Source organism: Drosophila miranda, chromosome XL (assembly GCF_003369915.1).
Source record: "Drosophila miranda strain MSH22 chromosome XL, D.miranda_PacBio2.1, whole genome shotgun sequence".
NCBI lineage: Eukaryota > Metazoa > Arthropoda > Insecta > Diptera > Drosophilidae > Drosophila > Drosophila miranda.
Genome location: NC_046673.1, coordinates 21,062,020 through 21,089,018, shown reverse-complemented (window position 1 = coordinate 21,089,018; position 26,999 = coordinate 21,062,020). Strand labels below are relative to the sequence as shown.

General features: G+C 45.8%; 6 protein-coding genes and 1 long non-coding RNA gene across 7 annotated transcripts; 4 read left to right on the top strand and 3 right to left on the bottom strand.

Annotated features, from left to right (window-relative positions):
• Nucleotides 1-307: 307 nt before the first annotated feature.
• On the top strand, nucleotides 308-2,106 carry LOC108164990 (lanC-like protein 3 homolog). Its single transcript, XM_017301016.2, has 2 exons — nucleotides 308-418; nucleotides 483-2,106. Exon 2 carries the CDS (start codon nucleotides 485-487, stop codon nucleotides 1,739-1,741), a length of 1,257 nt encoding a protein of 418 aa, XP_017156505.1. The 5' UTR covers nucleotides 308-418; nucleotides 483-484; the 3' UTR covers nucleotides 1,742-2,106.
• Nucleotides 2,107-10,297: 8,191 nt separating this feature from the next.
• On the top strand, nucleotides 10,298-11,306 carry LOC108164958 (transmembrane emp24 domain-containing protein 2). The gene is made up of 3 exons (XM_017300966.2): nucleotides 10,298-10,541; nucleotides 10,614-10,948; nucleotides 11,014-11,306. The coding sequence occupies exons 1-3, from the start codon at nucleotides 10,400-10,402 to the stop codon at nucleotides 11,161-11,163; spliced, it is 627 nt and encodes a 208-aa protein (XP_017156455.1). The 5' UTR covers nucleotides 10,298-10,399; the 3' UTR covers nucleotides 11,164-11,306.
• Nucleotides 11,307-12,102: 796 nt separating this feature from the next.
• On the top strand, nucleotides 12,103-14,391 carry LOC108164600. Its single transcript, XM_017300438.2, is given in 4 exon segments — nucleotides 12,103-12,474; nucleotides 12,528-13,223; nucleotides 13,226-13,435; nucleotides 13,495-14,391. Coding segments are annotated over 4 exon segments (1,260 nt in total). The 5' UTR covers nucleotides 12,103-12,303; the 3' UTR covers nucleotides 13,678-14,391.
• Nucleotides 14,376-17,782, bottom strand: LOC108164598. The gene is made up of 2 exons (XM_017300437.2): nucleotides 16,220-17,782; nucleotides 14,376-16,126 (listed from the first exon to the last, which is right to left on the bottom strand). The coding sequence occupies exons 1-2, from the start codon at nucleotides 17,410-17,412 to the stop codon at nucleotides 15,838-15,840; spliced, it is 1,482 nt and encodes a 493-aa protein (XP_017155926.1). The 5' UTR covers nucleotides 17,413-17,782; the 3' UTR covers nucleotides 14,376-15,837.
• Nucleotides 17,783-18,885: 1,103 nt separating this feature from the next.
• LOC108160747 lies at nucleotides 18,886-20,594 on the top strand. The gene is made up of 2 exons (XM_017294943.2): nucleotides 18,886-19,763; nucleotides 19,823-20,594. The coding sequence occupies exon 1, from the start codon at nucleotides 18,972-18,974 to the stop codon at nucleotides 19,692-19,694; it is 723 nt and encodes a 240-aa protein (XP_017150432.1). The 5' UTR covers nucleotides 18,886-18,971; the 3' UTR covers nucleotides 19,695-19,763; nucleotides 19,823-20,594.
• LOC108160737 (structural maintenance of chromosomes protein 3) lies at nucleotides 20,292-24,638 on the bottom strand. The gene is made up of 5 exons (XM_017294932.2): nucleotides 24,528-24,638; nucleotides 24,351-24,465; nucleotides 24,120-24,259; nucleotides 20,927-24,046; nucleotides 20,292-20,857 (listed from the first exon to the last, which is right to left on the bottom strand). The coding sequence occupies exons 1-5, from the start codon at nucleotides 24,540-24,542 to the stop codon at nucleotides 20,645-20,647; spliced, it is 3,603 nt and encodes a 1,200-aa protein (XP_017150421.1). The 5' UTR covers nucleotides 24,543-24,638; the 3' UTR covers nucleotides 20,292-20,644.
• A 519-nt stretch (nucleotides 24,639-25,157) lies between these two features.
• Nucleotides 25,158-26,922, bottom strand: LOC108159701. The gene is made up of 3 exons (XR_001775348.2): nucleotides 26,796-26,922; nucleotides 25,386-26,737; nucleotides 25,158-25,308 (listed from the first exon to the last, which is right to left on the bottom strand). It is a non-coding gene; the product is annotated as an uncharacterized LOC108159701 (long non-coding RNA).
• Between the last annotated feature and the right edge of the window lie 77 nt (nucleotides 26,923-26,999).

The window sequence follows — 26,999 nt, the reverse complement described above, 5'->3', positions numbered from 1 at the left end:
CTGTTCCCTGTTCCCGGCTCACGTCAAACATTGTTTAGGGGCCCCGGAACTCCCTGCAGTCTAAGGATATTTCACACACAAAATTGCCACGCCACAAATTCCAAATATTAATAGTAAGATTCTTACGATTTCAATCGACATTTTTTATTTTGAAAAACCAGGAAATAAATTCAATTCGGTTCGATTCGATTCTTGTTGTCTGACTGTGATTTCAAATGCAAAAAGAAAATTGTATATGTTTTATATATATTTTGTATTCATTGAAAAGCACGCCATAGAATGCCATGAAATTTGTGTACATTTTTCAATCAGAGCTGCCTGGCTGAGTGTCATTCTAGTATTCACAGCCAACGGGAGCACTGGGAGAGCAGCACAAATAGAAATTAAATTACGATACGTAGCGCCAGTCGCTTCACAGGTAAAACTCCAATTAAAACCAAAACAAACACAATTCAAATACAAAACAACAAATTGTCCCACAGACATGGCTGAGAGATACATCGATAATCCCTATCCCGACTTTACTGACGGTGAACAGATCTCTTTCCTCACTGCGGAGGAGTACATCAAACGGCTGATCGCCGCCTATGTGGGATCCACTTTGGATTCTCGTCTTCAGAGACCCGACGGGCGCGGAAATCTCTATGTGGGCAAAGCTGGCATCGCGTACATGTTCTGGAAGCTGGCCACCAGCCGAAAGACTCGCGATATATGCCCGCAGGCGTTGACACATGCATCGGCCTACATACAGGCGGCCAAGGAGAAGGCTCAGCAGTTCAAGAAGAAGTCAGGGGAGCGCTTCTCGTTCGTCAATGGCAATGCTGGCATCTATGCCGTTTCGGCGGTCATTTCACAGGCCTGCAGCGACCCCCAGGAGCTGGCCCAGGACCTGGCCAACTTTAAGCTGGGCCTCTCGGCCAGCAAGGCCAAGCTGCACACCCCCAGCGGATGCGATGAGGTGCTGGAGGGACGTGCCGGCTATCTGTCCGGCTGCTACTGGCTGAACGATGTCCTGGCCGAGAAGATAATCACCGACGAGGAGATCATCTCCATTTGCCAGGTGATAATGGCAAGCGGTCGCCAGGCGAGCCATTCGGAACGTGGCCCGCTGCCGCTGATGTACACGACCCACGGCACCCAGTACCTGGGCGCCTCCCATGGACTGGCTGGCATACTGCACATGCTGCTGGACAGTCCCTGGTTCCGCGAGGGGGCAGTCGCACCTTCGGCCGCCGTGGTCTCCGACATCAAGGGATCCATCGACTATATTGTCGGTCTGCAGACCGAGGAGGGGAACTATCCGTGTTCCCTCGAGGACGTGCGCTACGGCGTCAACAAGGGACTGCATCAATGGTGCCACGGCGCCCCGGGATTCGTTTACATGCTGGCAAAAGCCTACCTGATCTTCAACGAGGACAAATACCTGAAAGCGCTGCGTCGCTGCGCGGACGTGGTCTGGCAGAAGGGAATGCTCTACAAGGGTCCCGGCCTGTGTCATGGCTTGTCTGGCAACGGCTATGTGTTCCTGCTGCTATACCGCTTGACCAAGGAACCGAAGCAACTGTACCGGGCCCACAAGTTCATGCTGATGCTCAGCAATCCGATGTTCTACAACTCGCACAAGTCGCCCGATCATCCCCAGAGCCTGTACGAGGGCTGGGCCGGCGCCATCTGTTTCTTGATCGATCTGCTCGAGCCCGAACAGGCGGCTTTTCCATTTATGGATGTCTTCCACAACTAACTCGATACTAAGGATTACACTTAGAGCCACAGACTAGTCTTTTGTTGTTGTCTGTTGTCCTTGTTGTTGTTGTTATCTTTGCTTTAACCAAATTTGGGTGTGGGTAGCCCTTAAAATTCACTCTTAGAAGGATCTCTCAGCAATTACCGAATGCTGGAATGCTCTACATCAAAATTTTGTTCGTCTTATACAACACAAACACAAACACAAACACACACATACAAATCGATGTAAAAACACGCATCCATGTGGAGTATATCTTTTAATGCAACAGCTCCAAATCGTTTGGCAATTATTATCATATGAATATGTACTACACAAAACCAAAAAATATATTCAAAGCAGAGCATTCAGTCCAACCAGAATTTGGAATATTATTTTTTACGAAAATAAAGGTTGATTCGCCTTCTCTTGATGGTTAAAAAAAGATTAATATCATGTGGGATTTGGGGAAAAGGACATTTTGGCCATGCAGGGGATTGAAATGTGATTGGTTTGATTGGAAATTCGACTCGGAAATGACTCGAAAATAGCTCAAAAATTACCCAAAAATTAATCGAAAATTACCCGAAAATTACTCGAAAATAACTCGAAAATTCCTCGAAAATATGTCGAAACTGAACGCTATAAAAGGGTTCAATTTCCTCCCGCTAAAAGAGTAATTTATGATCCAAAAATGTGCGCATATATTTCCATAAAATTCTGGCTGGTTGGCAGCTCATTTACGGGGCTAAAGATAGTCCCTAGTCCATAGTCACACCACAAGACCATCGTCCACCAGAAACACCCAAATGCATTGGGATAATACGCACTATTCCTGCAAGCCAGATTAAAGTCAGTTTTAAGATCCGCAAGGCTCTAGCCCCTAATCGAATACCCCCATCCGCAGCAATGATTTATGGGGATCAAGCGGGCTAAACGGCTGCCGGCTCTGGTTCTGACTCCAATGATAATCCACAGACAATAGCTGGCTATCCAGGCTCTAGCCCAAAAATTTCCATCCCTTGAAAGCGGGTTAAACGGTTTCGGGCTCGAAAGATAATCCACCCATCCTGCAGCCCATCCCTTCTACACCCATTTCAATCCATCCAGGTTATCCTTACGATCCAGCAGCCAGCGGCGCTCTTTACCACTGTCTTGGTCTGGTTTCTTGGGCGTCTTCTGTGGCATTTTCCGCCCCCCCCCCAACACCCATATTATCTTTTTCTTGCTGGCAGCCTCCTGCTCTTTGCTCTGGCTGCTTCCCTAAGCAAAGAGTCGCCTTAACAAGCAGCTGGGTCTGACATTTTCCTGCTGCTGCTCGTCCTCATCCTCGTAGTAGTTGCTGTTGGATATTATTTCCCCAACAGTTTTAGTTGCTTGTCGTGTGCAGGACTATTACCGTTAGTTGTTATAGCTCTTACTGTTGCTATTGCTGGCTGTTGCTGTTGCTGTTGCTGTTGGCACTTGACACTAAACGAAAATGAAACTGAAAATTGTTGGTCGAGCCGCAGGCGTCGGCAGCCGTAAAACAGAAGCAAACATGGTGGGGGGGGGAAAGGAAAGCATCTATTTTCTCAAGAAAAGCCGAAGCCAGCATGTCCTTTCTTCACAGCAAAAGGTGTAAGGTACGACATTCAGAATACAAATTTTCCTTTTAATAATTAAAAGAATTATAGGTATGATTTCTACCAAATTGGTTTGATTCTTGTTCGATTTCTATCCAAGGGATCGCCTTCTGGTCTTTGAAATCCCACAAAATATGGGATCGGGAATAGGGAAACCATTGGGACTACTTTCTTTCTCGTCCTACACCTAAGATCAAAAGGATTCTTTGTGTTTGTCGTATGCATGCCCGCACATTCACACATGGATACAATTTTTTATCAGAGCTGCCACAGTGCATATGCTTCCTTTGGTGCTGCCTCCTGTTGAAAGGCAGGGGGGTGGGGGGGTTGCTGGAAATCCTTACAGTTTCGCAGCCACTTGAGAAAGTTCTCATGCCATCTCCCTCGCTATCTCTGCGCTTCTATCGCTTTCTGTGTGTGCTCTCTCTCTCTCTTTTTCTTCCTTTTGCTCTTTCTCTGTGACTTGGAGTTTGTCTGCTTTCTGGGGGTTATTTATAGCCGTCGCTCGTTTGTTGTGCGTATTTTTTAATAAGTTGTTTTTGCCTGTCGCTCGGTTTATATTTTGCATAAATTATGTCAGCCTCAACACCGCCAGCCCCCAGCCTGCCTCCCCTCCTCTGATGGCACTACAGCAACACCCCCACCCGCCGTCATTGCGGCCACTTCACCGCCTACCGCCTACCGCCTACCGCCTCCTCTCCGGTGCCCCCTCCTATCCCACTGCGCCTTTATTCCCACTCATTTGTCAGGAGAGAGGACAACACTTTAAAGTTTTAATGGCACTGCACACCAGCCTACAAGTTTGGGGTTCGTGGTCTCTCTTCATCTCTCTCTCTGTCTCTCTGTGTGCTGTGTTTTATTAATGAGCTGTGCGCCAAATTAAGTTTAATATGTGTGTGCTATAAGTTTGAATGTTTAAATGTTGTCCGTTGCCGCTCCTCACTCACTGCCATTCGCTCTCTCTCTCTCTCTCTCTTTGACATTTATCATTTATAATTGTTTCGACTGTGGCCAAAGGATTCTCTCCTCTATCTCCCTCTCTCCACGCTGAAGGAGTGCTTTTGGTTTTGGTTTTGGTTTCGCTTTTGGTCTCCTTCTTATTGCGGGGGTGGCTGTGGGCGCCAGGGGGCGTCAAACGATGCTTGGTGTAACGGTTACTTTGTGCATGCATATTTTGACATTTTGACATGCATTAAATCAGTCAAGCATAAGCCACTTTGAGCTCCGCTCCTTCCCCCTTTGACTCCTTCAGTCGGCCAAACTCAGCTCTCGCCCAGTCATCCACTCTCTCCCTCCCTCTCTCTCTCTCTCTTTGCCCCGCTTTCTCTCTGTGCTTATTTTGGGTGTTTCACTGCAATATTCTTATATTTTAAACCTAAGCTAAAGCTTCGACATTAATCGTTTAAAAAAAACCAAGGGGAACGCTTTGAATCCCAGCTACGGCCGCGACTTCACATTTATACCCTGTACTCGGGCAGTATGGCTCTCCTCCGCTAGAGTGCGCTCTGCACGAAGAAGAGCATGCGAGAGAGAGACAGAGAATGAGTAAGCGCGTGGAAGGGGGTTGAGTGCCACTGAAATCTGATTTGTTCCTTCTGGCTATAATAATATTCCAATCTGATCCAGATGTGGTGGCGTTAACACTGTTCGCTTGTGTCTGCCCCCGCTCTATTAGTCACTTCCTCGATTTTCGTCATCTGAGGAGAGGCCCAAGGGATGGCTTGTGTGCAATGCATCCCCATAATCGGATAATTTTGATTGTCACGATGCCATGAATTGGGCAAACATGGGCCCATTCGGGTCCAACAGCTCAGTAGCTCAACAGATAGCAAATTGAGAACCATCATCGATTATATTTTGTCTTAAAAATGGCTAAATATATTTAGTTTTCCCTAATTTCAAGATAGTATTTCCCCGATTTGAATTATAATCTTCCGGGCAACGACTGTACTTATCTCCTATATATCACCGTCTTGATGTCTCCTTTTTTGCTCGACTTTCACCTGCTCTCACTTTATAGCGACTATACCACTATACCAGTACCAGTTCTTCCACTTGTTGTCCTGCCTCTGATACCCTATTCCTATTATTGTTGCCCTTCCTTTGATTGGTTCTGTTCCACGTGTCGTCCTTCTTTGATTTCTCCTGCTCTAATTGTTGTCCAGCTCTGATTTCCCATGCCCTAGATTCCCAAGATCTACTGCCTGTCTTTACCCTTCTCTCTCTCTCTCTTCAGATATCCCTCAACTCTTCGAGTCACACAATTAATGGCCCCCCGACAGACGCAGATTTGGCGCTGAGAGCAACAACAGTTTACTGAAAATTTATGTTCCCAGAAATTTGCACATGTTAATTGCTACAAGGCAGCCATGACGGTGGACAGTAAATGGGGATGGGGATGGGGATGGGGATGGGGATGAGGATGGGCATGGTGTAGGGGAGGGAGAAACTAACGGCTACTCAACGCCATTACTAACGGGCACATCCAACGACCTCACGACGTCCGGTGACGCCGAAAATGCTGAACGAACGAAATTTATGGATATATTATCGAATTTATTTATTTTCATTTCTTTTCTGTTCGCGTACCCCTTAACTCCCTTACAGCATAGGGGTATGCATTAGGGTGCTATAGAGATACAGCATCAACCTATCTTTTCTACGGATCTGAGGGACTAAAAAAGTTGAAGCAATTGATTGGTGATTCCTAATCAGATCGAAGATTGTTTTAAGGTTTCGCCATACCCAGAACCAGAATTTATAAAATACCTGTGGCATCCCCTACATTAAAGCACTAGAAATCCGCTTTGGCCATCATAAGGTAGTCTTATGATCTGAGAATTCAACAAAAAACATTGCAATGGAGAATAAATATTACAACCAGAAATGCCAGCACTTCCCTTTTCTTAGTACTGCTTTTTCTTGGAAATTTAACGACTAATGGGTATCTTGTAGTCGGATATGTTTTTGACTTTTCTTGTGTTTACTTTCAGATTTTCTTTTAAATTTAGCTTGCAACAATTTTTCATAATTTTGCCGTTGGCATAAATCAGGCAGCGAGAAAGAGTGGGCAGTGGGAGGGGGCTAGAAAAACAGAGAGAAAGAGAGACAGTGAGAGAGAGAGAGAGAGAGAGGCATATTTGTAGACATTTGTTTTAGGCAACAGTTTTGCAGTCACCGCACACACATTTCCCCTATCTTCCACTCTTTCTCTCTGTTCCCTTCTATTCCATTCTCTTCCATTATTTTTAATTTTTCTACTAACAAAAGCAAACAAGGACTGAGAGGAGAGAGCGAGAGAGAGCGGCCAAGAGACGTGGGGGCAGGTGCGGGTTGGCGATGGGTGATGGCTGGTGGGTGGTGCCTGGGAGGTGGAAGGGACATAAGCGAGCATGAGCGACGATGTCTGCCACAATTACGCCAGCAACAACAGCAGTACCCTCTTCGGTCGTCGTTCTCGTTGTCGGTTATTACCGTTACTCTTTGGCGTCTTTAATTAAGGCCTGGCCGAAAGGGGTGGCCAAAAGGGTGGCCGTGATGTGACAAGAGGGCGAAGCAGGGAAATTGTAATTTGTTTGTAATTAATATTCTGAGGTTTATGCATTCAGCGAAATTCAATTTCAATGTGCCTTCAGTTGTTGCGCCAGGGGGAGTGCGAGGGGGAATGCACACACCGCCACACTCAGAGAAGGTACTCGGAGATCCCTGAGCTACTGATTTCCCATAAAAGTCCCATAAAGTGTCTGTGCATTCAATGGGCGTAGAGGATGGGATAGATTCGGGAGTAGGATGCAGATACGTTCATAGAGACTAGGTCCAGCTCGAGATTCATTAGGGGCTTTCTGGTTACATTCCATTACACCATCTTATTATTATTAAATCATAGGTTAGCATCCCATTCTTTAGATGGGACTCTAGTGCGATGCAAGATATTCATTAATTGGGATGTACGATCATGATCCTACCAATCACTAATCAATTGAGCTTTTATCAGAAAGTAAGAGAAGACCCTTCTGCAGAAGCGTAATGGAATTCCAGGATATTTTCCTATAAGATGCCAGAGCCAAAAAACGTTGACACCTCAATGCTATAACATTCTTAGGACGTGGCTCTCGAACTTAAGAGGCGATAAGCTAACCGATAACATCGATGCTCTACTAACGCCCAATTAACTTATCGAATTCAAATGAATGTTTCCAAGAGTTTCAAGACCATAGGGTTATCACAGTAAAATCGGGAATATTCTTGTTCAGACCTTGACTCACCTTACGCTTAGGGTCGGGAGGACTCGGACTCTCAAGTGGTTCTCCCACTGCGACGCTGCCAACTGTTGGTAAACTGTTCTGTGCCTCTGCTCTGGGAGGATAACAATGGAGGAATCTCTTTCACTTTCGCTTTGGTTGGATCGTTTTGGTTTTGGTTTGGGTTTTGGTTTGGGTTTATGATTTATGATTTTTGTGCACGATTTTATGAATCACAATCACAAATAATGGTATTTTCACTAATTTTGTTGGGTGTTCTGATGAAGCTTCTGCTGCTGACGGCCAAGCCGCTCGCACGTGGCTCTGGCTACCGATGACCGCATGGCTATTGTCCCTGACTGACTGATTCACACACGGCTTCCCTTTGAGGAGATCTCTGGAGAGATCTTTCCCGCACTTCTCTCAAACACTCGAAAAAAAAACCAGGGCAAAGGAAGAACTGTCACTGTTTGGATTTTGGCACACGGCGAATGGATTAAAAGTCGCGATTTGGGTGGAACTCTCTGTTCTGTCGGCTGTTCTGTTTCGATTCCTCGATGTTTGGGGCTCTTTCGTCCGCGCAGCATCCGTTCCGTTGGGGCTTTGAGTTGGTAAACAACTGACTGTTCCACTGATGGGGCTTTTGGGGCTGTTCTCCGCGCAGCATCCGTTGGCAGTGATGCCAGAATTTCAAAGTCAATACAAGCTAGATTCGGAAAATAAGCTACACACTATGGCAGGTTTTAGTGTTTTTGTTTAAAAATTCCCTTTTTGATATTATTTATTTTCGGCAACACTTGGAATTTCGGTGCAGCGCATATATATATATATATATAACTTGAAACAAGAACTCCAGTGGTTTAATGGTTTAATTTTTAGACTTGAGTTCTTTAGTGGAAATATTTTCCAAAATATAAATATATATCCACTAATCATGCCAATCCAAAGAATGCCAAAGTTACGAATATTTAGAGTAAATTACAATAATCAATACTTGTTTGGAAATTTTTGGATGCAGCTAAATTGGAAATGTGTTGTTGTTGGTTGATTTACTAAACCAACAACAAATAGAGAGAAACTGGTATGCAACGATAAAATCCAGAATAGATTCAAAAATTTACAGATCAAAGAAATCAATGTATTTTAATAACTATGACACACAGCTTAAATAGGCTCTTTGCTAATTCCACGTTTCAAGCTAGATCTAGCCTGAAATCTGCTAATATGACAGCACTGTCCGTCACTGTCCCGAATTCGTGTGGTGGAAATTGTGGGTCCAGTAGCATGCTTTCTTGCTGTTAAGTTAACATGCAAATGTTAAGTGCGGCTCAAGCCTTACTTTTGCCCTACTTAAAACACACCCTGCTGCTGGAATTCAGCCAGATGTTCAGGTATCCCAGGTACATACCATGTTATTAACAGCAGATGCCGTGTGTTCATACCCCTCCACTATCGGAATAGCATAACGATCTATCGGAACCAGTTCGTTTTCTAAAAACAAAAGTTTACATCGATATGACGATATAATTTGAAAATGAGACGGTATATTTTGGTATATTTATTTCTGAGGGTCAGACCGTATATTTGATCGGATTCTCTGAATTTCTTGCCACCACGTCTACTTCTAGTATTTACCAGTATATTTTAAGACGCGTTATGGACCTCCACTCTCTTGTCCAACGCACCAATGTAGAAATCGCGTAGAAACGCCACTTCAAATTCCTGGTCGTCTGTCATCAAAATCTACATTTTTCAAAATATGTCAGAAAAAAAGGGAAGTTTTCCGGGATACAATGTCCTTTTCAGCTCAAAAATGTCCCGCATTCCATACTCACTTACGTTTTCTTAGGTTTTATCTGCTGGCAACATTCAATTTGTATGGGCCAGACTCATGTGCCGTTAAATCGAGCAGCACTGTTCCACAACATTGCGCGGATTGAGCAACATTTTGCATACCCTGGGAAATGGATATTATAGAGCTGAAAAAATGTTTGTCATCTAATGCACCAATAAAGGCCAAAACTAGTCAGTCTCTGTTGAAAAGGTATTTCAACGATATTTTGAAGGTTGTAGTCTTCTTACTGAAACCAAATATGGGTATCGGGATCGAGATATATTTACAAGACATCAATCATATGCATGAATATGTCTAAAACTTATCAATCTTAGCAAGATCCTTAATAATTTCGTTCTATCTTCATATCATCTTCATATAAAATTAAGGAATTAGGGTATGCAAAGGCTATACTACGGCTTACACACAACATGTACCACCATCATAGGTACTAATTTTGTTGAACTATTTTGTTTAAACCTTATTTTAGTCAAAATAAAATAAAAGCAAGTATTTGGAATAAGCCAGTCAATTAGAAAATAGGTTCATCAATCGTATAAAACTATGTGGGCATGGCTAAATGTTTTATCCAGCTTATAATATTTGACGGAACTTCAAAATTGAGCAATATGACTTCCCATCCTTGACGGAGAACGATTAACCCATTACAAGCCAAGGGGGTATTTTAATATTCCACCGAAAAGAATGCAAATTTCATAATTTTAGCGTTCAGGTGAAAGTTAGTGTTGTTATTTTTAAATTCAGATGAATCTGCAAGAAGAATTTACAATCAGTAATATTTTCCGCCATATACCTCAAGTATATGGCTGGTGAGCTGTTTAAATAGAGGGGGCTAAAGTGGGCTAAGTTCGGTTTTTCATCAAACGAGACGTCACACAAACTACGTGGCTACGAACGGGATTGATGCAAAATAAAGCAATTTGCTAGGGAAAAACTACAAACTGAAGTTAACAACATGCAACCAACGCTCGCCAAGCTGCTGCTGACTTTGTGCGGCCTTTGCCTGCTGGCCACCGCCGGCCAGGGCTTCATAGTCAGCGTAGATGCACACAACGAAGAGTGCTTTTTCGAGAACGTCGAAGGCGGTACCAAATTTGGTGAGTGGCAGTTTTCCGCATAAGCCTGAAAGCCCTGCCTCAACTATTAATCTCGTTTTGCTTAATGCTCAGGCGTCACTTTTGAGGTAATTGATGGCGGCTTCCTGGACGTGGACATTAAGATCAGCGGCCCCGAGAACCATGTGATGCACGAAAGTGAAAAGGAGTCGTCCGGCAAGTACACGTTTGTGGCTCCCGCCAAGGGCACCTACACGGTCTGCTTCAACAACGAGCGCAGCAGCATGACCCCCAAGCTGGTCATGTTCTCCATCGACGTGGGCGAGGCGCCGCAGCGTGCGCCTGGCGCTCCTGGCGAGGAGGAGGTCGGTCACACCAAGCTCGAGGACATGATCCGTGAGCTCTCAGGCACATTGACCAGCGTCAAGCACGAGCAGGAGTACATGCACGTAAGTCGCGCCCCGCCTGGTCTTTTCAGTAGAACGCACACCTTTACTGATGTCTTTTTTTGCAGGTTCGCGATAAGATCCATCGATCGGTGAACGAGAGCACCAACTCCCGCGTGGTTTTGTGGTCGACTTTCGAGGCCCTGGTCCTGATCCTGATGACAGTGGGCCAGGTCTACTATCTGAAACGCTTCTTTGAGGTCAAGCGCGTTGTGTAATGAAAACAAAACAAAGAGGAATGTAGCGGAGCGCACGCATACCACGAGGGGGGGTGGGTGTGGTGGGATGACTAGCTGTCTCAGTCTAATTTAAACGAATGATTAAAATTTTTTGTAATAAACCTTAAACAACAACAACAAAACACTAACAAGATGGGCACTCCAGCACTGCCGCTAACAGCTGTTTGTCACGACTGGCTTGTCGTGACGAGGTGAGGTCCACATCCTCGTCTAGCCTAGCCCTATGTTGAAGATGTCCTTTAAGTGCAGCCTGGATTTTCCACGCCTCTGCCTGGCTCGAATCATATTTTCAATCTCGAAAACTGCATTTGAATTCGTGATCTGTCTTTAGTGCGCTTTCCAGCACTGCCGCGAACAGCTGCTGTGCTCAGGAAAGCAGAGGGGGGGGATCGAGATATATTTACAAGACATCAATCATATGCATGAATATGTCTAAAACTTATCAATCTTAGCAAGATCCTTAATAATTTCGTTCTATCTTCATATCATCTTCATATAAAATTAAGGAATTAGGGTATGCAAAGGCTATACTACGGCTTACACACAACATGTATTACCATCATAGGTACTAATTTTGTTGAACTATTTTGTTTAAACCTTATTTTAGTCAAAATAAAATAAAAGCAAGTATTTGGAATAAGCCAGTCAATTAGAAAATAGGTTCATCAATCGTATAAAACTATGTGGGCATGGCTAAATGTTTTATCCAGCTTATAATATTTAACGGAACTTCAAAATTGAGCAATATGACTTCCCATCCTTGACGGAGAACGATTAACCCATTACAAGCCAAGGGGGTATTTTAATATTCCACCGAAAAGAATGCAAATTTCATAATTTTAGCGTTCAGGTGAAAGTTAGTGTTGTTATTTTTAAATTCAGATGAATCTGCAAGAAGAATTTACAATCAGTAATATTTTCCGCCATATACCTCAAGTATATGGCTGGTGAGCTGTTTAAATAGAGGGGGCTAAAGTGGGCTAAGTTCGGTTTTTCATCAAACGAGACGTCACACAAACTACGTGGCTACGAACGGGATTGATGCAAAATAAAGCAATTTCAGTGACGCGAATCAACCTGCTCAAATCGTTGCTGCAAGTCCTATCGATTAGCCGAGTCATGGCAAATACACGCGGTGCCACCTGCCAGACATGGCCAAAGGAGCAACCGGCCATGCCCAGAACAGTTACTGGCATTGGGCTGCTAAACCAGTGCCGGCAGGTGGAGGAGCCCCGGGTGCAGGTGAATCTGGACAAGTTCATGGCCCTATCGGACAAGTTTCCCGTTGAGGTAAGCGAAGACCAGCAGCACCATCTCGGGCTTACCTCCATTTCAATCTGCAGTTTCCGACCGACACCTGCCGTGTTAAGGCGCAGCCGGCGGGCCGCTTCGCGAACATTCAGCAGCAGGTGGCGTCCGCCTATCCCGTCATACACGAGCGAACCCTGCTCCTATACATCAGCTTCCTGGAGCACAAACTGGAGTTCGGCAACAGCCGGTAGAAGAGCGTATACAAGGGCATGTCTCTGGTGGACTTTGTGCAGCGTCTGCTGAGCAAACGATGTGTGTGGTTCCTCCGTGGCAGGGACTACTACCGTCTACTGGATGGTAGCGTTGGTTTTGAGGGCTTCGAGTCGGTGGGCAGCGCAACAGAAGTGCCACCTCTCCTGCTGGCCGACGTGCTCAGCTACGACGAGATCAAGCTGTCGGCTCTCCTCTATGTCTCCACGCACTCGGAGTTCATCAACAACGGACGACGGTCCAATGCCGGCGAGGTGACCCAGGACAAGAGCACCATCGAGAGGGAGGGCGTCATCGTGGGCCTGATCGGTGCCCGCTTCGGGCGTCCCAATGTGATGGAGTACCAGGACATTATCATCTCGCCCACACAAAACATTGAGGCCAATGGCTATGGCTTCGACACGAGCGAGAATGCCACCCGCGCCTCCGACTACCGGCGGCTCTGGCGCGGGTTCTACGAGGAGCCGAGGGACTTTAAATACACAGAGGCCGCGGTGGATGGGCAGCGTTTCTCATGGGCGAGCGTCTCACCCACATCGGGGTGGTGCATTTCTCGTGGTTCCACCTGAAGCGGCTGCGCAGCCTGCACGACGGTGCCACCATGCCGCAGACGGGCATCCGCATACGCATCTCCGCCCGCAATCCGGCCGACAAGCTGGACGAGGACATGCTGCCGGTGGTTACCTATGCCTGGGATGGCAATGCCCTGCCCGGCAATGAATTCTGGGCGGTAAGTGACTTAGTTGCCTCTCTCCTCTCCCCATCCCGTCTCACTGAACGATATTCCAGGGAAATCTTGTCGGCACTGCCGATCCAGCGGCCGCCTGTTCAACACTCATCTCGGAGCTGCAGAATCCCCACATCAATGCGGACTACATGAGCGGCCACAACCTGCACATAGCCTCAGTGGAGCACGGCCTACTGCACATTGGGGAGTACGCCCGGCGAGTGACGGCCACTGCGGATGGATAGAGCATTAATCCCAATATCTCAGCAGCGGGTTGTACCTCAGTGTTCCTTCTTGTACTTCTAACTTTCGGCCTGAGGGACTGGGGCTGTGACATCCGGAGGTTTTCTTTTATTTCAATCGTCAGTCTGCTCCAATGATTTCGGAAAGATCAAATCTTTATCGTCTTGTAATATTATACGATAAATATTTATAAACATTTAGTGGAAGCCCCAACTGCTCTCTCATGGATATCATCGTTAAGCTCAGCCAGAAATACGAATATCTGTGGGAAATATTATCATTACCCGAAGTGAAATCTGGACACTAGACGATTTTTAAACAATTCTTCGCTGATAATCAATCATGCCCATTAAAATCATGTGTAACATGATCGATCATGGGAATTATTCAAAGGAAGCGCACTGGTATCATCTTCACTTAATCCAAACAAAAGTCTAGACAGGGAATCGGATTTACTTTACAGATAAATATCATTTGAGGGGAGACTTTAATCAGAACAGAAACAAATATCGCGTTGCTAGAGCTGAAATCTTTTTTTGGCTGAGAAAATAATCATTTCTTATGAATCAACCCACATATATGTGCAGTACATGCCAAATACATACATATGTACTCTTGTATTTGTTTGAAAGGGTCATGAAAGGGCCCGCATTTGTATGAGAATTTGAATGAGAAAATAATAAATAGAATTGTTTGTGTGTTCGCGTTAACCATTATTGATTCCGTTTATTGAAATTGAATAGAATTATTGGCTGTCAAACGACAGAAATATATATGATATTATTGTATGGTATTTTTTTGTATATAGATAGCAACAATTAACACAAATTTCCCACCCGTTCCGTCCATTGTTTATCGTCAATGATGCTATGCCTATGATAATTATATGGGAGTCTCCGGTACAATGCAATTCCGATTTACTCCCCGTAATTCTCTTTCGATTTGTAACATTTGTTCATCTTGTTGTTGTTGTTGTTGTTGTGTGTGTGTGTGATATATAATATATATATATATTTATGCTAGTCAACTTATGAAATATATAAATCGCTTTTCTTTATGTGTGTATACTTTGGAAACATCATATATCGAAAACAATGATATAACATTCACAACAATTTATGTATTTTTAACTATAATAATAATAATATTATTTATGTATATTCAACTATCTGGGTTACCATACTATCAACAATACGCTCACGGTTCTCCCCCTAACAACATCATCATCCAGAAAAGAGGAGCTACATATATGGAGTACTGGGAGTCTAGCCCTTTCTTACTTTCTTTCATTTTTCTTCATTCGATTTGTAGCACAAATTTATATGTACAAAATGGGGGGAGCTGTGTGGTGTGGAGGGTATACCGTGTTCATATATATATAATATATATCTTATATATCATTAACGTATAGCGTATATCTTCAAGTTTATTTTTTTTCTTTAGGTAATTAGTGCGAGAAACAGTACGTTACGGTATTAAAATCGAAAAAACGACCACACACACACAGCCACAATGGCCAATATGTGTGTGTGTGTGCCTCACAAATACATATGTGTATGTGTATGTATGTATGTATGTATGTAGTATGCTTTAGTCAAAAGGTATAAGTAGTAGGTAGGTATCGTTAACTTTATAGGATAGTATACATATATATGGGATGTATAAATCCAAGTATATGGAGTGGGGTGTGGGGTGTGGGGCGTATGGGTATATATAATAATGTTTCATTTTGTTGTAGTTCTTTGTAAATGGAAAATGGCATAAATGGATGCTTAAGACAAAAGGTTTAAGTAGGTATCGTAGGCTTCGTAATATTATGTGTACTACATATGTATATGTTGAGGGATGTATGGCATGAGATACGATTACCCTTCAAACAACAGAGGAAGGATATGGCAAATAAATGTTATGAGGATCCGTGCTCTCAAAAAAAAAATGTATTTTAAATTAATTAATTAATTAATAATATAGTTTTTGTTCTATATAAATATGTAATGTTTTAACAGCGATAACAGGAAATCACTTGTCTTTCCAAATTTATTGTACGTGGTACGTCGTTCTTTGGAGGATGCTTGAGGCTGGTGTGGTAGAGGGTGGGCGGCGGCGGGGGGCGTTTTACCCAGCGCCAGCGCTAGCGCCAAACCCCTCCTATAACTATTACCCTATTCATCGAAGTCGGCTATCATGAGACCGCGTTTGCCAAAGGCCCCCATACCCATCCCCATGCCCATGCCCATGCCGACGCCTTGGTGTGGCCCATCTATGCCATCGAACAGGTCACTGGTAGCAGAGCTATTCAACGAATTGAGCGTCACATTAAACGATCCACCGTCGGTGCTGGTGTGGAAGCGCTCCTGCAGCTCCTGCTGACGCTTCAAGCTGTTTAGTTCATCCCGCAGCGTCTTATTGGTCACACGCAGCTTGTCCGCCTCACGCAGGCCCTCGCGCAAGCTGCATATACAAAATATACGTATGTATGTATCAGATGACATGACCCTTTCCTTTCCACTCTCCCGTTCTCGTTATCGTTCTTGCTCTACTCACTTGTCTATCTCGCCCTGCATGCTCTTGATGTACTCACAGGCCTTGATCAATATCTGCGACTTGGAGTCGTTGGGCGGCGTCCGTCCATTGGCGCTCGGGTTGATTCTGAGGCCGGGACTGGTGCTGGCCTCGCTGGTGCTCGAACTCAGACTGATGCTCACCGACTCCATTTGCCCACTGCTGGGGGGTGGTGGCCTGTAGCGGCTGCCCTCGGCGGGCAGCATCTCCTTCAGCTTGAATATCCAGCAGTTGATCTTGTCGCGACGTCGCCGCTCCACCTCATTGTGCGTGGCACGGCGCTTATCGTCCCGCTTCTTGTACGCATCCAATTTAGAGGTGGCAGTGGCTGTGGCATCACCAACCGCACTGGCCGTGCTTGCTGCTGCTGCTGCTGCTGCTGCTCCCACATGCGTCTCCTCGACCAGCTTCAGAGCACGCATTGTGCTTGTAGATGTGGCGGCTGTAGATGCGGCGGCTGCTGCTGTCGCCACTTTGGCTATCGTTGCCGCCACAGATTGATTTGGTTTTGGTGTTCCCGCTGCTGATCCTGTTCCTGTTCCTGTTGATGTCGTGGTCTCTGGCGTTGCCGTAGCATTTGTGGAGGGATGTGAATGCTCGCCACTGCCGCCGTTACTCACGTACAGAATATTCGTGGACGATGTGCATAGCTTATTTACAGTGAGACCACAGCGGTCGCTCATCGAATCCGGCTCCAGTTTGATGGTTGCCTTTGGCGGAATGCTCTGGGTTTGAGTGCGCGTCTGGGGGTGGGTCTGTGTGTGGGTATGGGAATGGGTATGGTTGTGTCCACTCAGCTGGATGGGCGAACTGATTGTGGTGTCCTTCACCAGATAGATCTCACAGCCAGTGGGCAGCTGTAGGCTGTTCGGCAGCAGAGAATTCAAATCCATATCGGGCTCCTGCTTGATGGCATAGTACTCCTGCGACTCATCCGAGTTTTCGTCACCGCAGATGGACAAAAGGATCTGGGCACCGCCGCTGCCATTGCCGGCGCTGGTGAGGAACAGGCTCTGGCCATTGCCAAACGAACTGGCTAACAAAGCATCGGATAGCTCGGCTGTGGTGGTCGTTGTGGCAGCTGCTGCTGGTCCACCTGCTGCTCCAGTAGCCAGGGCCGTCGAGGCAGCTAGTTCCAGCCCCAGGTCCAGACGTTGGCGTTTCTTGGCGTTCATAGCGTCGACCGACGATCGACTGCTGCTTTCATCTGGCAGGCAACGAAATCTGCTTATGTTTTTCTGTTTTTGTCTACTTTCTCCCGCGCTCCGTTCACGTAACTCCAATCGGGAAGGGAATCCGATCGGATAGGTCCAATTGGAGCTTTTGGTTCCCAGGTTCGATTCGCGCTGGCACTTGTTCTGCGCTGCGGGGATGCTATGCTGCCTGCCTGGCTGGACCCGTTGCTGCCTGGATCTGGATATTAACTGCCGCGGTGGTTGGCCACCAGGTTCTTCGCGATTAGAGGGCTCAACGGCGACTTTTTACGCATTTGCGTTGCCATTTAACTCGATTTGTTAACAACAACCAGTGTGATGAAAAACCGAACTTAGCCCACTTAAGCCCCCTCTATTTAAATAGTTCAACTACTTGAGGTAAATGGCAGAGAATATTACTAATTGTAAATTCTTCTTTTAGATCCATGCCACCTTTCCACTGAACTTAAAAAATAACCACGATATCATTCACCTGGTCTGAGCTAAAATATTTCGATTCTCATTATTTTTGGTGGAATATTAAAATACCCCCTTGGCTTGCAATAGGTTAATCGTTAGCCGTCAAGGATTGGAAACCATATTCCTCGATTCTGATGTTCCGTGGAATATTACTAGCTAGATAGAACCTTCAGCCATACCCACATAATTTTATACGATTAATGAATTGATTTTCCACTTAACTGGTTTAATTTAAATACTTGTTTTTATTGGATCTTGTCTAAAAAAAGGTTTAAGCAAAATATTTCAACAAAAAATAGTCGCAATTTCGTCATGTCAATGCTGCTGGATTTGAAGACTTGTTGCTTATCAACCGTATGTACTTTTGTATACCCTATTTGAAGATACTTTTCTTCAAACTGTTTTTAAAACGTAATTAATAAAGAAATTTTCTCAAATTGAGATTTTTTAGACGTATTCATGCATATGATTAGTTTCCTGTATGTAAATCCTGATCGCTATACTCATACTTGGTCTCCACAAGAAGACAACAAAGTGCAAAATATCGTTTGTGGAGCTTGGGGTGACAAACATTACCTCAATTCTATAATATACATTTTCCCAGGGTATGCAGATCAGCGCCATGTTAAGGATAATGCTGCTCGCTTATGGGCGTCTAACACTATCGATAGTTACATCGGTATTTTCATAATGTATCGATATTAAAATAACGTTGATTAAGAGGTGTGTAACCTAGAGAGGGGAACCAAATCGATCGAACTCGAGTTAAAAATAGATTTTGAAAAAAATGCCATAAAACTATTCTTTTAACCATTAGGCAATCTTAAGAAAAATGTATCATATTATCGAATGAAACTAATTTTGTATAACAAATCTTAATGAATATGCTATGAAAACAGCAGCCAACGGAAAAGTCTACTGGGCCAATACTTGTGTTCGTCACTGTATCCATATATCGATATATCAATATAGTATATAGTATATATATATAGCCGACCAGGAATTGCCGCAAAGAAGCCCCCACCCACAGTTGTTGTTGCCTGAAAACCGGCTTTTCCTCGATGGCCAACAGTAATAAGGGGAGTGCAGCTGCTGGACACGGACACGGACACAGTGCCGGTCCCGGGCCTGGGGCCGGCTCGGGCATTGGTGGCTCCTCGAAGCTGTCCCTCTGCCTGATCCACTTCGTCTTGGCCGTCAGCTCAGGACTGGGACTGAAGCACAGCATTGGCCGCTATGCCCAGGCCGCCTTTGGCATTTTCTTTGGCCACAGCCTGCTGTGTCTGCTGCGGCACACACACCCCAATCCCGGCACAGTGCAGCGCCTCATCTGCGAAAAATCGCGCCGCTACGCCTCGGTGCTTTTTATCACCCTCATCATCGGCGAACTGCAGCACCTTAACAGCCGACTGCAGTTGGGTACGATTGCCGGCGCCGACTGGCAATGGATCTCCGTGATGCTGTGGTCCACCACTCTCACACTGGCCATCAGCAATCAGTGCCTTGGCGGCCATAGCGCCTTGGGGGCAAAGATCGTGCAGCTGGATGCCGCCAACCTGGGGCTGTGTGTCGTCTGGAACATCTACTGTCTGTGGCACATTGCCATCGTCGATGAGTTCTGGTGGTCGCTGGGCCTGGCCCTGCTCGTACTCATGAATCACTTTGTCCTGTGGCGCCTGCCGCTGCAGTTCAAGATCACCCAACTGGAGGTCGGAACGGTGGGCATGTGCTTCTCCGTCATCTTTGCCATCAATGCCATTCAGGAGCAATTGGATGCCAGCTGAGAGCCACTGCTCTTGCCCCTTTTGATACCACCTCCCGTGACATTTAAGGTTTCCGATTGATTAGGATTTGTATGCGTTTTGTAGTAAAAATAAATCATAAAATGATTGAAAAATCCCCCTTCTTTTAGCATCCCATCCGGAAAGATGTCTTCAATGGAGTTTTTGGAACATTTTCCTGGAGATCTGCAAAGGCAAAGGCCTTTTCGGTTAAGCTTCTTGTTTCGTATAAGATTTAAGTGTTCTTTGTGTTTTAATATCGCTTCCAATTCCATGCTCTTTGCTGATCTACTAATTGATGTACTATTGCCTGCACGGGTGTCCCACAGGTTGGCCAAAAAGTATCTTCCAATGATTATGCAGACGGCCAAAATCTGGCAGAACAGCTCTGCGATGCCTCGTCCGACGAACTGTGGCGACGCGCACCATGGGCTGGGAGTGAGAACCAGCAGGCAGGTCTGAAAGCAGCAACGGTGGTCGTGGGCATCCTGCCTGGCGGATGCACAATGTGGCACTCCACGAGCTGGTTCAAATTGGCTCTTATCTTCGTGGATTCCTTAACTTAAACAGGCCTTAAACTATTTGTAGTACACGTTTTTATTGTTATTGTAAATCTATTTAAATTTATTTCTATAAGTGGTGTGTGGGGGGCATCGGAGCTACTCTGGAAACTCTCATTCTCCTTGTCTGTGTGTCTATATCTATATATATTTATATATCTTTATCTGTATCTGTATCGGAATAAATAGGAGACGGAGGGGCTGGGGCACAAAGAACGCGACAGAGGGGGACTGGACTCGAACTCGGGGACATCTTAAAGCGAAACTAAATCCAAGAGGTTAAGGAAAAAAGTATAACATTGAAAAATAATAAATCATAATTCATATTTCTAGTAGAAAAAAATGTGAATAATCCGAAATTAGTATGATACGTGTGTCCTAGGTCCTAGGTATCTAGGCATGGGTGTTGTCATCCTCCACAAAGTCCTTGGCCTGCTCGCGGGTCACACAGTCGATGTGGCTGACCTTATTGCGGAACCGCACGCCGTAGAACTTGTGGGCATTCTCGAGCAACTCCGGCCGGAAAGTGGTCGTAATGAACTGTGCCGTGTCGCTCAGCTCGTGGATCATGTCCGCCACCGCCTTTCGATGCATGGCGTCCAGGGCCTGTGCCACAACGAAATTACAGATCGTTAAAAAATGTTATAAAAATGGTTGTTTTCAAATAGACCTCACCTGATCGATCTCATCGAATAGATAGAACGGAGCTGGATCGCATTTTTGTATGGAAAATATGAGGGTCAGGGCGACCAGAGATTTTTGCCCACCCGACAATTGATTCATTTCTCGCATCTCCGCCTCGATGCCGGTGAAGGAGACGCGTATACCGATGCCCGTGAAGGCATCCGAGTTGGCCACCTCCTTTTGCATTTCCTCGCCCTCGTTGTCCTTCGTCTTCAGTATCAGATAGCCGGCGCCCATGGGCACTAGCTTCTTAAAGACCTTGGTAAAGTTCTGTGCCACCTGACGGAAGGTGAACTGTATGGCCTCGACCTTTTGCATCTCCAGCGACTGGATGAGCATGTGGATCTTTTGATCGCCCACGTCCAGCTCCTCCTTGCGACGGTAGAGCTTCTCCTTCTGCTCGGAGAAGCTGAGGAACTGATCGAGTGCCTTCTTGTTCACATGATTGTACTTCTTCAGATGCTGATTGGCCTTCTCCAGCTCCTTGAAGATGTTCTTCAGCGAGATGCGGCTGTAGTCGGCATCCACCAGCGGCAGGGCGCCCAAGCTGGCTATCTTCTCGGTGCACTCGTCGATCTTTTGATTGAGCATGTTCTCCTTGGTGGTCCACTTCTCCAGCTGCTTGGAGTCCTTGTTGATGTTCTCCTCAGCTTCCTTCTCCTTGCGGACATGCGTCTCCAGCTCCAGCTGGAGCTCCTTCTGCATCTGCACGGCCTCGTTCACCCGCTTCTCGATCTCCTCCAGATCGGAATTCACCTTCTTGATCCGCTTCTCCGCGGACACCAGCTCCGTGGTGCAGTTGTTCAGCTTCCGCTTGCGGTCCTCCACAGAGATCTCCTGCAGTGCCTGAATCAGTTCGTCCCGACGCCGGAACAGATTGTTGATCAGCAGATTGTCAAGCTTGTTCTTGCGCACCTCGAACTGCATGCGCTGGGTGAAGGCCTCCTTGTTCTCCTGGTTCAGGCGACGAATGTCATCGTTCAGCTGATCGATCTCGCGCTGATCCTGCGAGGAGAGCGTCGACTGCAGCTCCTGCTTGAGCTCGGCCTCGAGACTGATCTTGGTGCTGTCCATCGACTCCAGCGAGGCCTTGCACTGGGCCAGCGAGCGCTCCTTGGGCGCCCGATACTGCTCGATGCGCACCAGCTCCTCCTTCATCAGCCGGATCTCGCCCTGCACCTTCTCGAAGACATCCTTCGACTTGCCCTGCTTGGTCTCCGTCTTCTGCATCTCGGACACAATCGAATTGATGTTGTTCTCTGTGGACTTGAGCTCGTTGCGCAGCTTGCTCAGCTTCTTCTCGAACTCGGCGATCTGCTGCGAGTATTCGGTGCGCTTCTTCTGCATCTCCAGGCGGGAGCGTGAGGTGTTAAAGTAGCCGCCGGTGAGCGAGCCCTTCGACGACACCTGATCGCCATCGAGGGTCACACAGTCCAGCCCCGTGCTCTTGGCCAACTCGGTGGCCCGCTCCAGGTTGCGGCAGATCAGGGTCTTGCCAAAGATATACCGCAGCGCCTTGTCGTGCTGTTCGTCGTACTTGAGCTTCGATATCATTGGTATGGAGTCGGGATCGTCGGGATAGTCGTGGATCTTCACCTGGAGCCGGTTCAGGGGCATGAACGTCACCTCGCCGGGCAGCTTCAGCTTGTTCATCTCCTTGAGGATCTGGGTGCCCTCGTATTCGGACTCCACAATGTGATGGAACAGCCGATTGGCGGCGGTCACCTCCACGGCCGTGTAGATGGTCTTGTCGCAGCTGAAATTCTCAATCACGGGGCCGTAGTAGGCGCGTGCAATCTCTGCGGACTGGCCGCCACGCTCCACAAAGCTGTCGAGGACCTTGCGCACCGAATCGCAGCCATTGAGGATCGGTTTGCCGGCCATGCTGCGCAGCGCCTGGTCGGCGCGGGATAGCTCTTCCTTTTGGGTCTGCAGCTGTTGGGTCATTTGGGTCTCCTTGCGCCAGAGTTCGTTGCGCATGGACTGATGCTGGTCCTTGGTCTTCTTTAGTTCATAGTACTTTTTGTTGTGCTCATCGATCTGGAGGCGGAGCTGCTCCAGCTCGGAGGAGTGCTCCTCGATCTTCTGGCCCAGGTCCTTCTCGGAGGTGGCATCCTTGCGCAGATCCTCCACCAGCTTTGAATGGTGATTGATCTTGTCCTTGGTCTGCTTGCTAATCGACTTGAGCTCGTTGTGGATCCACTTGTCGCGATCCTCGCGCGACGAGAACTGCGAGCCCCGGCCCTGCTTTGCGTACAGCTCCTTGCGCTTCTGCTCTTTCAGCTGCAGCTCGCGGGAACAGTCCTCCTCCTTTCGCTTCATGGCCTCGTATTTGGGCTTGACGTCGTCCAGCTCCTTCTCGCGCTCGGCTATCGTCACCTTGAGGTTCTTCAGCTCCTGATCAGCCCGCTCCTTGGACTTGTTGTCGCCTTGCACCTCATCGTTCAGATCCACGATGGTCAGATCCAATTTGGTCTTTTCGCGCAGCAGTTGCTGTTGTTCGGTCATCAGAACGGAGCGCTCCTCCTTGGTGCTCTGCACCTTCTTTTTGGCCTCCTTCAGGTTCTTTTGCACATCCTTGATCTTCTCCTGCGCCTTCTGGATCTCAATGTTGTACGTTTTCTTCTTGTCGGAGGAGGATTTGCGCTGCGTGAGCAGCTCGCTGAGGGCCTTCCTGGTGTCCTTCAGCTCCGTTTCGTAGCGTATGTACTCGAGGGTGCGGCGCGTCTTGTCCCACTTTTGGTACTCCTTGAGCTCTTCCTTCTCCTCCTCGAGCGTCTGCAGCCGATCCTCGATGGTCTTCAGATACTCGGAGATCTTCTCCACCTTGCTATCCGTCTCACGCAGCAGATTCAGCGACTCCTCCTTGCGCTCATCGTACACACGCGTGCCGGCCACCTCGCGCAACAGCTTCAGACGATAGGAGTCGGCCGCGGTGGCCATCTGATTGATCTTGCCCTGTTTCACAATGTAATACGGATTGGAGCTGGAGAAGCCAGCCGATTCCAGCAGATTGACCACCTCATTGCGCGGCACCACCTTCTTGTTGAGGAAATACTGATCCTTCTTGGCCCCAATCACGCGTCGCAAGAATATCTCCTCCTTGTCAATCTTTACATACACACACACGCATGGAAAATCACTTTAGTTGCATGAATACACAGTGAAACATCCAGGGACTTACCGGCACTCGGTTGTCCGTGTTGTCAAAGATGATCTCCACATAGGCGGAGATGACGCGCGCCCCCGTGCCCTCGTGGAGCAGCGATTGTCGCTGCTCGGGCCGCAAATGTGTGAATTCATCGCTCAAAACGAATTGAATGGCTAGGAAATGGAAAAACACAAACGATGGAATCAGAAATCAGGAATCGGTAACCATCCAGTCGTTAGGTATGGTCTCTATCTGTTTTCTCACCGTAGAAGAAGTTACTCTTGCCGGAGCCATTGCGTCCAACCACAACGTTGTGACGCTTGTCAAATGGTTCCACCACCGTCTGGTCCTTGTAACTTTTAAAGCCTTGTATAATAATCTGCAATTTGATCGGAGTTCGTTGTAGCCAGCGTGTGGGCTTGTGCAGCACTGTTTACCCACCTGCTTGATGTGCATTTTATTATTGTAGACAACGATTTTTGCACAAAATCGCGCTCTTTTTGTTTACAACAAATACATAAATAATGCCCAGTAGAGGTGGAGAACTATCGATGTCACTATCGACACTATCGATGGTAGGGCACTATCGCGCTACTAAACTATCGATGGTTCAATGTTTCGATAGTGGGCGATAGTGGTCGATAGTATGGCTTACCCATCAGCAAAGAATATTTGTGCGCATTAGTTTATTTCTGGCGAGCAATTGATTTGTGATTATTTGTGCGAATTGATACAAAATAATCAAAAAGGTAATACGCCATCGATAGTGGACGATAGTATTTTCAAAACCATCGATATTGGTCGATAGTACCATCGATAGTGGTCGATAGTCGTAATAAAAATGAGTGTTTTTAAAAGTGTAAAAAGACGGTTGATTCGATGATAAAAGCATTATTACAATTCTAAATGCAATATGCGGTCCAACTAGAAGCTAAAAATAATAAAAGTTAAAAAACTCTGTATATTGTTCATATATTTGTATTCTGAATATATATTTAAATTTTTGTATTTCTTGGATTCTGTTATATGTTTTCTATTGTAACCAAAGATTTGTATTCAAAAACAGCAGAACGTTTACATTTTCTTCCTTGAGCCTTGTTCGTCTATCAGAGACAATTTGCCCTGCCTTGCTAAAAACCCTTTCCGACTCCACAGAAGTAGCTGGGATGCATAAATATTTAAATATCAATGATTTTAGTAATGGAAAGTCTGTTTGGTTGACCTGCAATTAAATTAAAATAAAATAATTATTATAAAATCTTAATATTAAGTGTCGATTATTTTATATATTATTTTTACCTTAATCCATAATAAAGGATCCATTTCTTGGGGGGCAAGATACTGCCTTTTGATTATGATCGCATCCGATCGCACATTCCTTTTCTTACTAATGGATCGTTGGTCCAAAAAATCAAAAAATGCGTCGTCTGTTGTAGTGTTTGCTTCAACAAGTTAACTGCGTTTTCAATATTTGCCAAATTGACCAATTCATTTTCAAGAAAGACTGAAGCTTGTTCAGCATTTGAGTTGAGCTGAAATCCATCTTTCTTGAAGCGCGGATCTAATATCGTGGCCATCCTATAGGCGTTTTTTGATCGACTCCAATAAAGCATTTTGCTAATATTCTCGAAATTCTCTGCGAAATTTTCCTGAACTAATTTTAATTTTTCGTTCTCAATAGAACTTTGTTTGAAAAACCTCACTATGGTTTTACATTTTGAAAATAAAGCTTTTGAAACATCGTCATGGTCAAGCTTTAAACCATCTTGGACCACCAAATTAATGGTGTGGGCGCAACATGGCAGATTTCTGATCTTTAAGTTTTCACATGCTTTTAGCATTGAGCTGGCATTGTCAGTTACAATACAAACCGTTTTATCCAAGACATTCCAAGATGTCAATATATCCTTTAAGGTGTCTGCAATATTTTGCGCTGAGTGATTGGTTGCATCTTTCAGTTTCCTTGTGGCTAACGATGCGGTTTTGATTTCATATTCATGCACGAAATGGCCCTTGACGGTTAACAAGCTCGAGTTGGCACTTGATGTCCACAAGTCGCATGTAATAGCAATGTCAGAAATCTCCTCCAAAAATCTCTTTAAAGAGATTGGCCATCATGACGTCTCTCAAATGTGTCCGGCTGGGAAGTTTGTATCGTGGATCCATAACTTGGGAATATTTGATAAAGCCTTCGTTCTCAACGATACTAAAGGGCTGCACATCTTTTGCAACCATCTCTGTTAAAACTTTATCAATATCTTTTTTTCGCTTGGAGTTTGCGTCATAAACAACAGCTCTTTTAAAACACGACTCCATTGACCGCATACTCGATCTGCAACTGCTGCTTGTAGATGCAATGTTTTCGCTGTCAGTACAAGCATCTGCAGCTGGTATGCCGGAATCGGGAGTATGGCTCCTCAAATTCGGGGGGAACCTAGCTAGGTGGTCATGCAAGTTTGAAGTGTTTCCACTGGTCTTATACTCCTTGTTGCAATTGAGGCCCTTGGCGAATTTCCTGTCATCAGACTTTTGGAAACACTTCCATACATCCGAAATTTTATTTTTCTTCTTTGTCGATTTTTCGGTTGCAGAACTTTTTTCGCTTTCGGTGCTGCTGCACTCGCAATTCGCTGCAGAACTGCGACGTTTGCCTTAAATTAGTCAAAAATGTCGTAAAAATACTTTCTAATATCTTGCGAAGTGTATTACCTTTTTGAAAGAAGCGATCCATTTCTTTCTTTTGAATAAATGCGCACAAATTTTCTTTACTGATGGGTAAACCATGCTATCGACCACTATCGAAACATTGAACCATCGATAGTGTAGTAGCGCGATAGTGCCCTACCATCGATAGTGTCGATAGTTCCATCGATAGTTCTCCACCTCTACGCTTAATTTAATATTTAATTACAA

Excerpts from the sequence above, each read along its gene's own strand:
- LOC108160747 (XM_017294943.2), top strand. The coding sequence starts at position 18,972 with ATGGCCAACAGTAATAAGGGGAGTGCAGCTGCTGGACACGGACACGGA.
- LOC108164958 (XM_017300966.2), top strand. The coding sequence starts at position 10,400 with ATGCAACCAACGCTCGCCAAGCTGCTGCTGACTTTGTGCGGCCTTTGC. Across the intron at positions 10,542-10,613 it reads CGAAGGCGGTACCAAATTTG|GCGTCACTTTTGAGGTAATT; the intron begins GTGAGTGGCAGT and ends CTTAATGCTCAG. Across the intron at positions 10,949-11,013 it reads ACGAGCAGGAGTACATGCAC|GTTCGCGATAAGATCCATCG; the intron begins GTAAGTCGCGCC and ends CTTTTTTTGCAG.
- LOC108160737 (XM_017294932.2), bottom strand. Across the intron at positions 24,260-24,350 it reads CAAGAGTAACTTCTTCTACG|CCATTCAATTCGTTTTGAGC; the intron begins GTGAGAAAACAG and ends TCCATTTCCTAG. Across the intron at positions 24,047-24,119 it reads ACACGGACAACCGAGTGCCG|ATTGACAAGGAGGAGATATT; the intron begins GTAAGTCCCTGG and ends GTGTATGTAAAG.
- LOC108164598 (XM_017300437.2), bottom strand. The coding sequence starts at position 17,412 with ATGAACGCCAAGAAACGCCAACGTCTGGACCTGGGGCTGGAACTAGCT. Across the intron at positions 16,127-16,219 it reads ATGCAGGGCGAGATAGACAA|CTTGCGCGAGGGCCTGCGTG; the intron begins GTGAGTAGAGCA and ends TTGTATATGCAG.
- LOC108164990 (XM_017301016.2), top strand. The coding sequence starts at position 485 with ATGGCTGAGAGATACATCGATAATCCCTATCCCGACTTTACTGACGGT.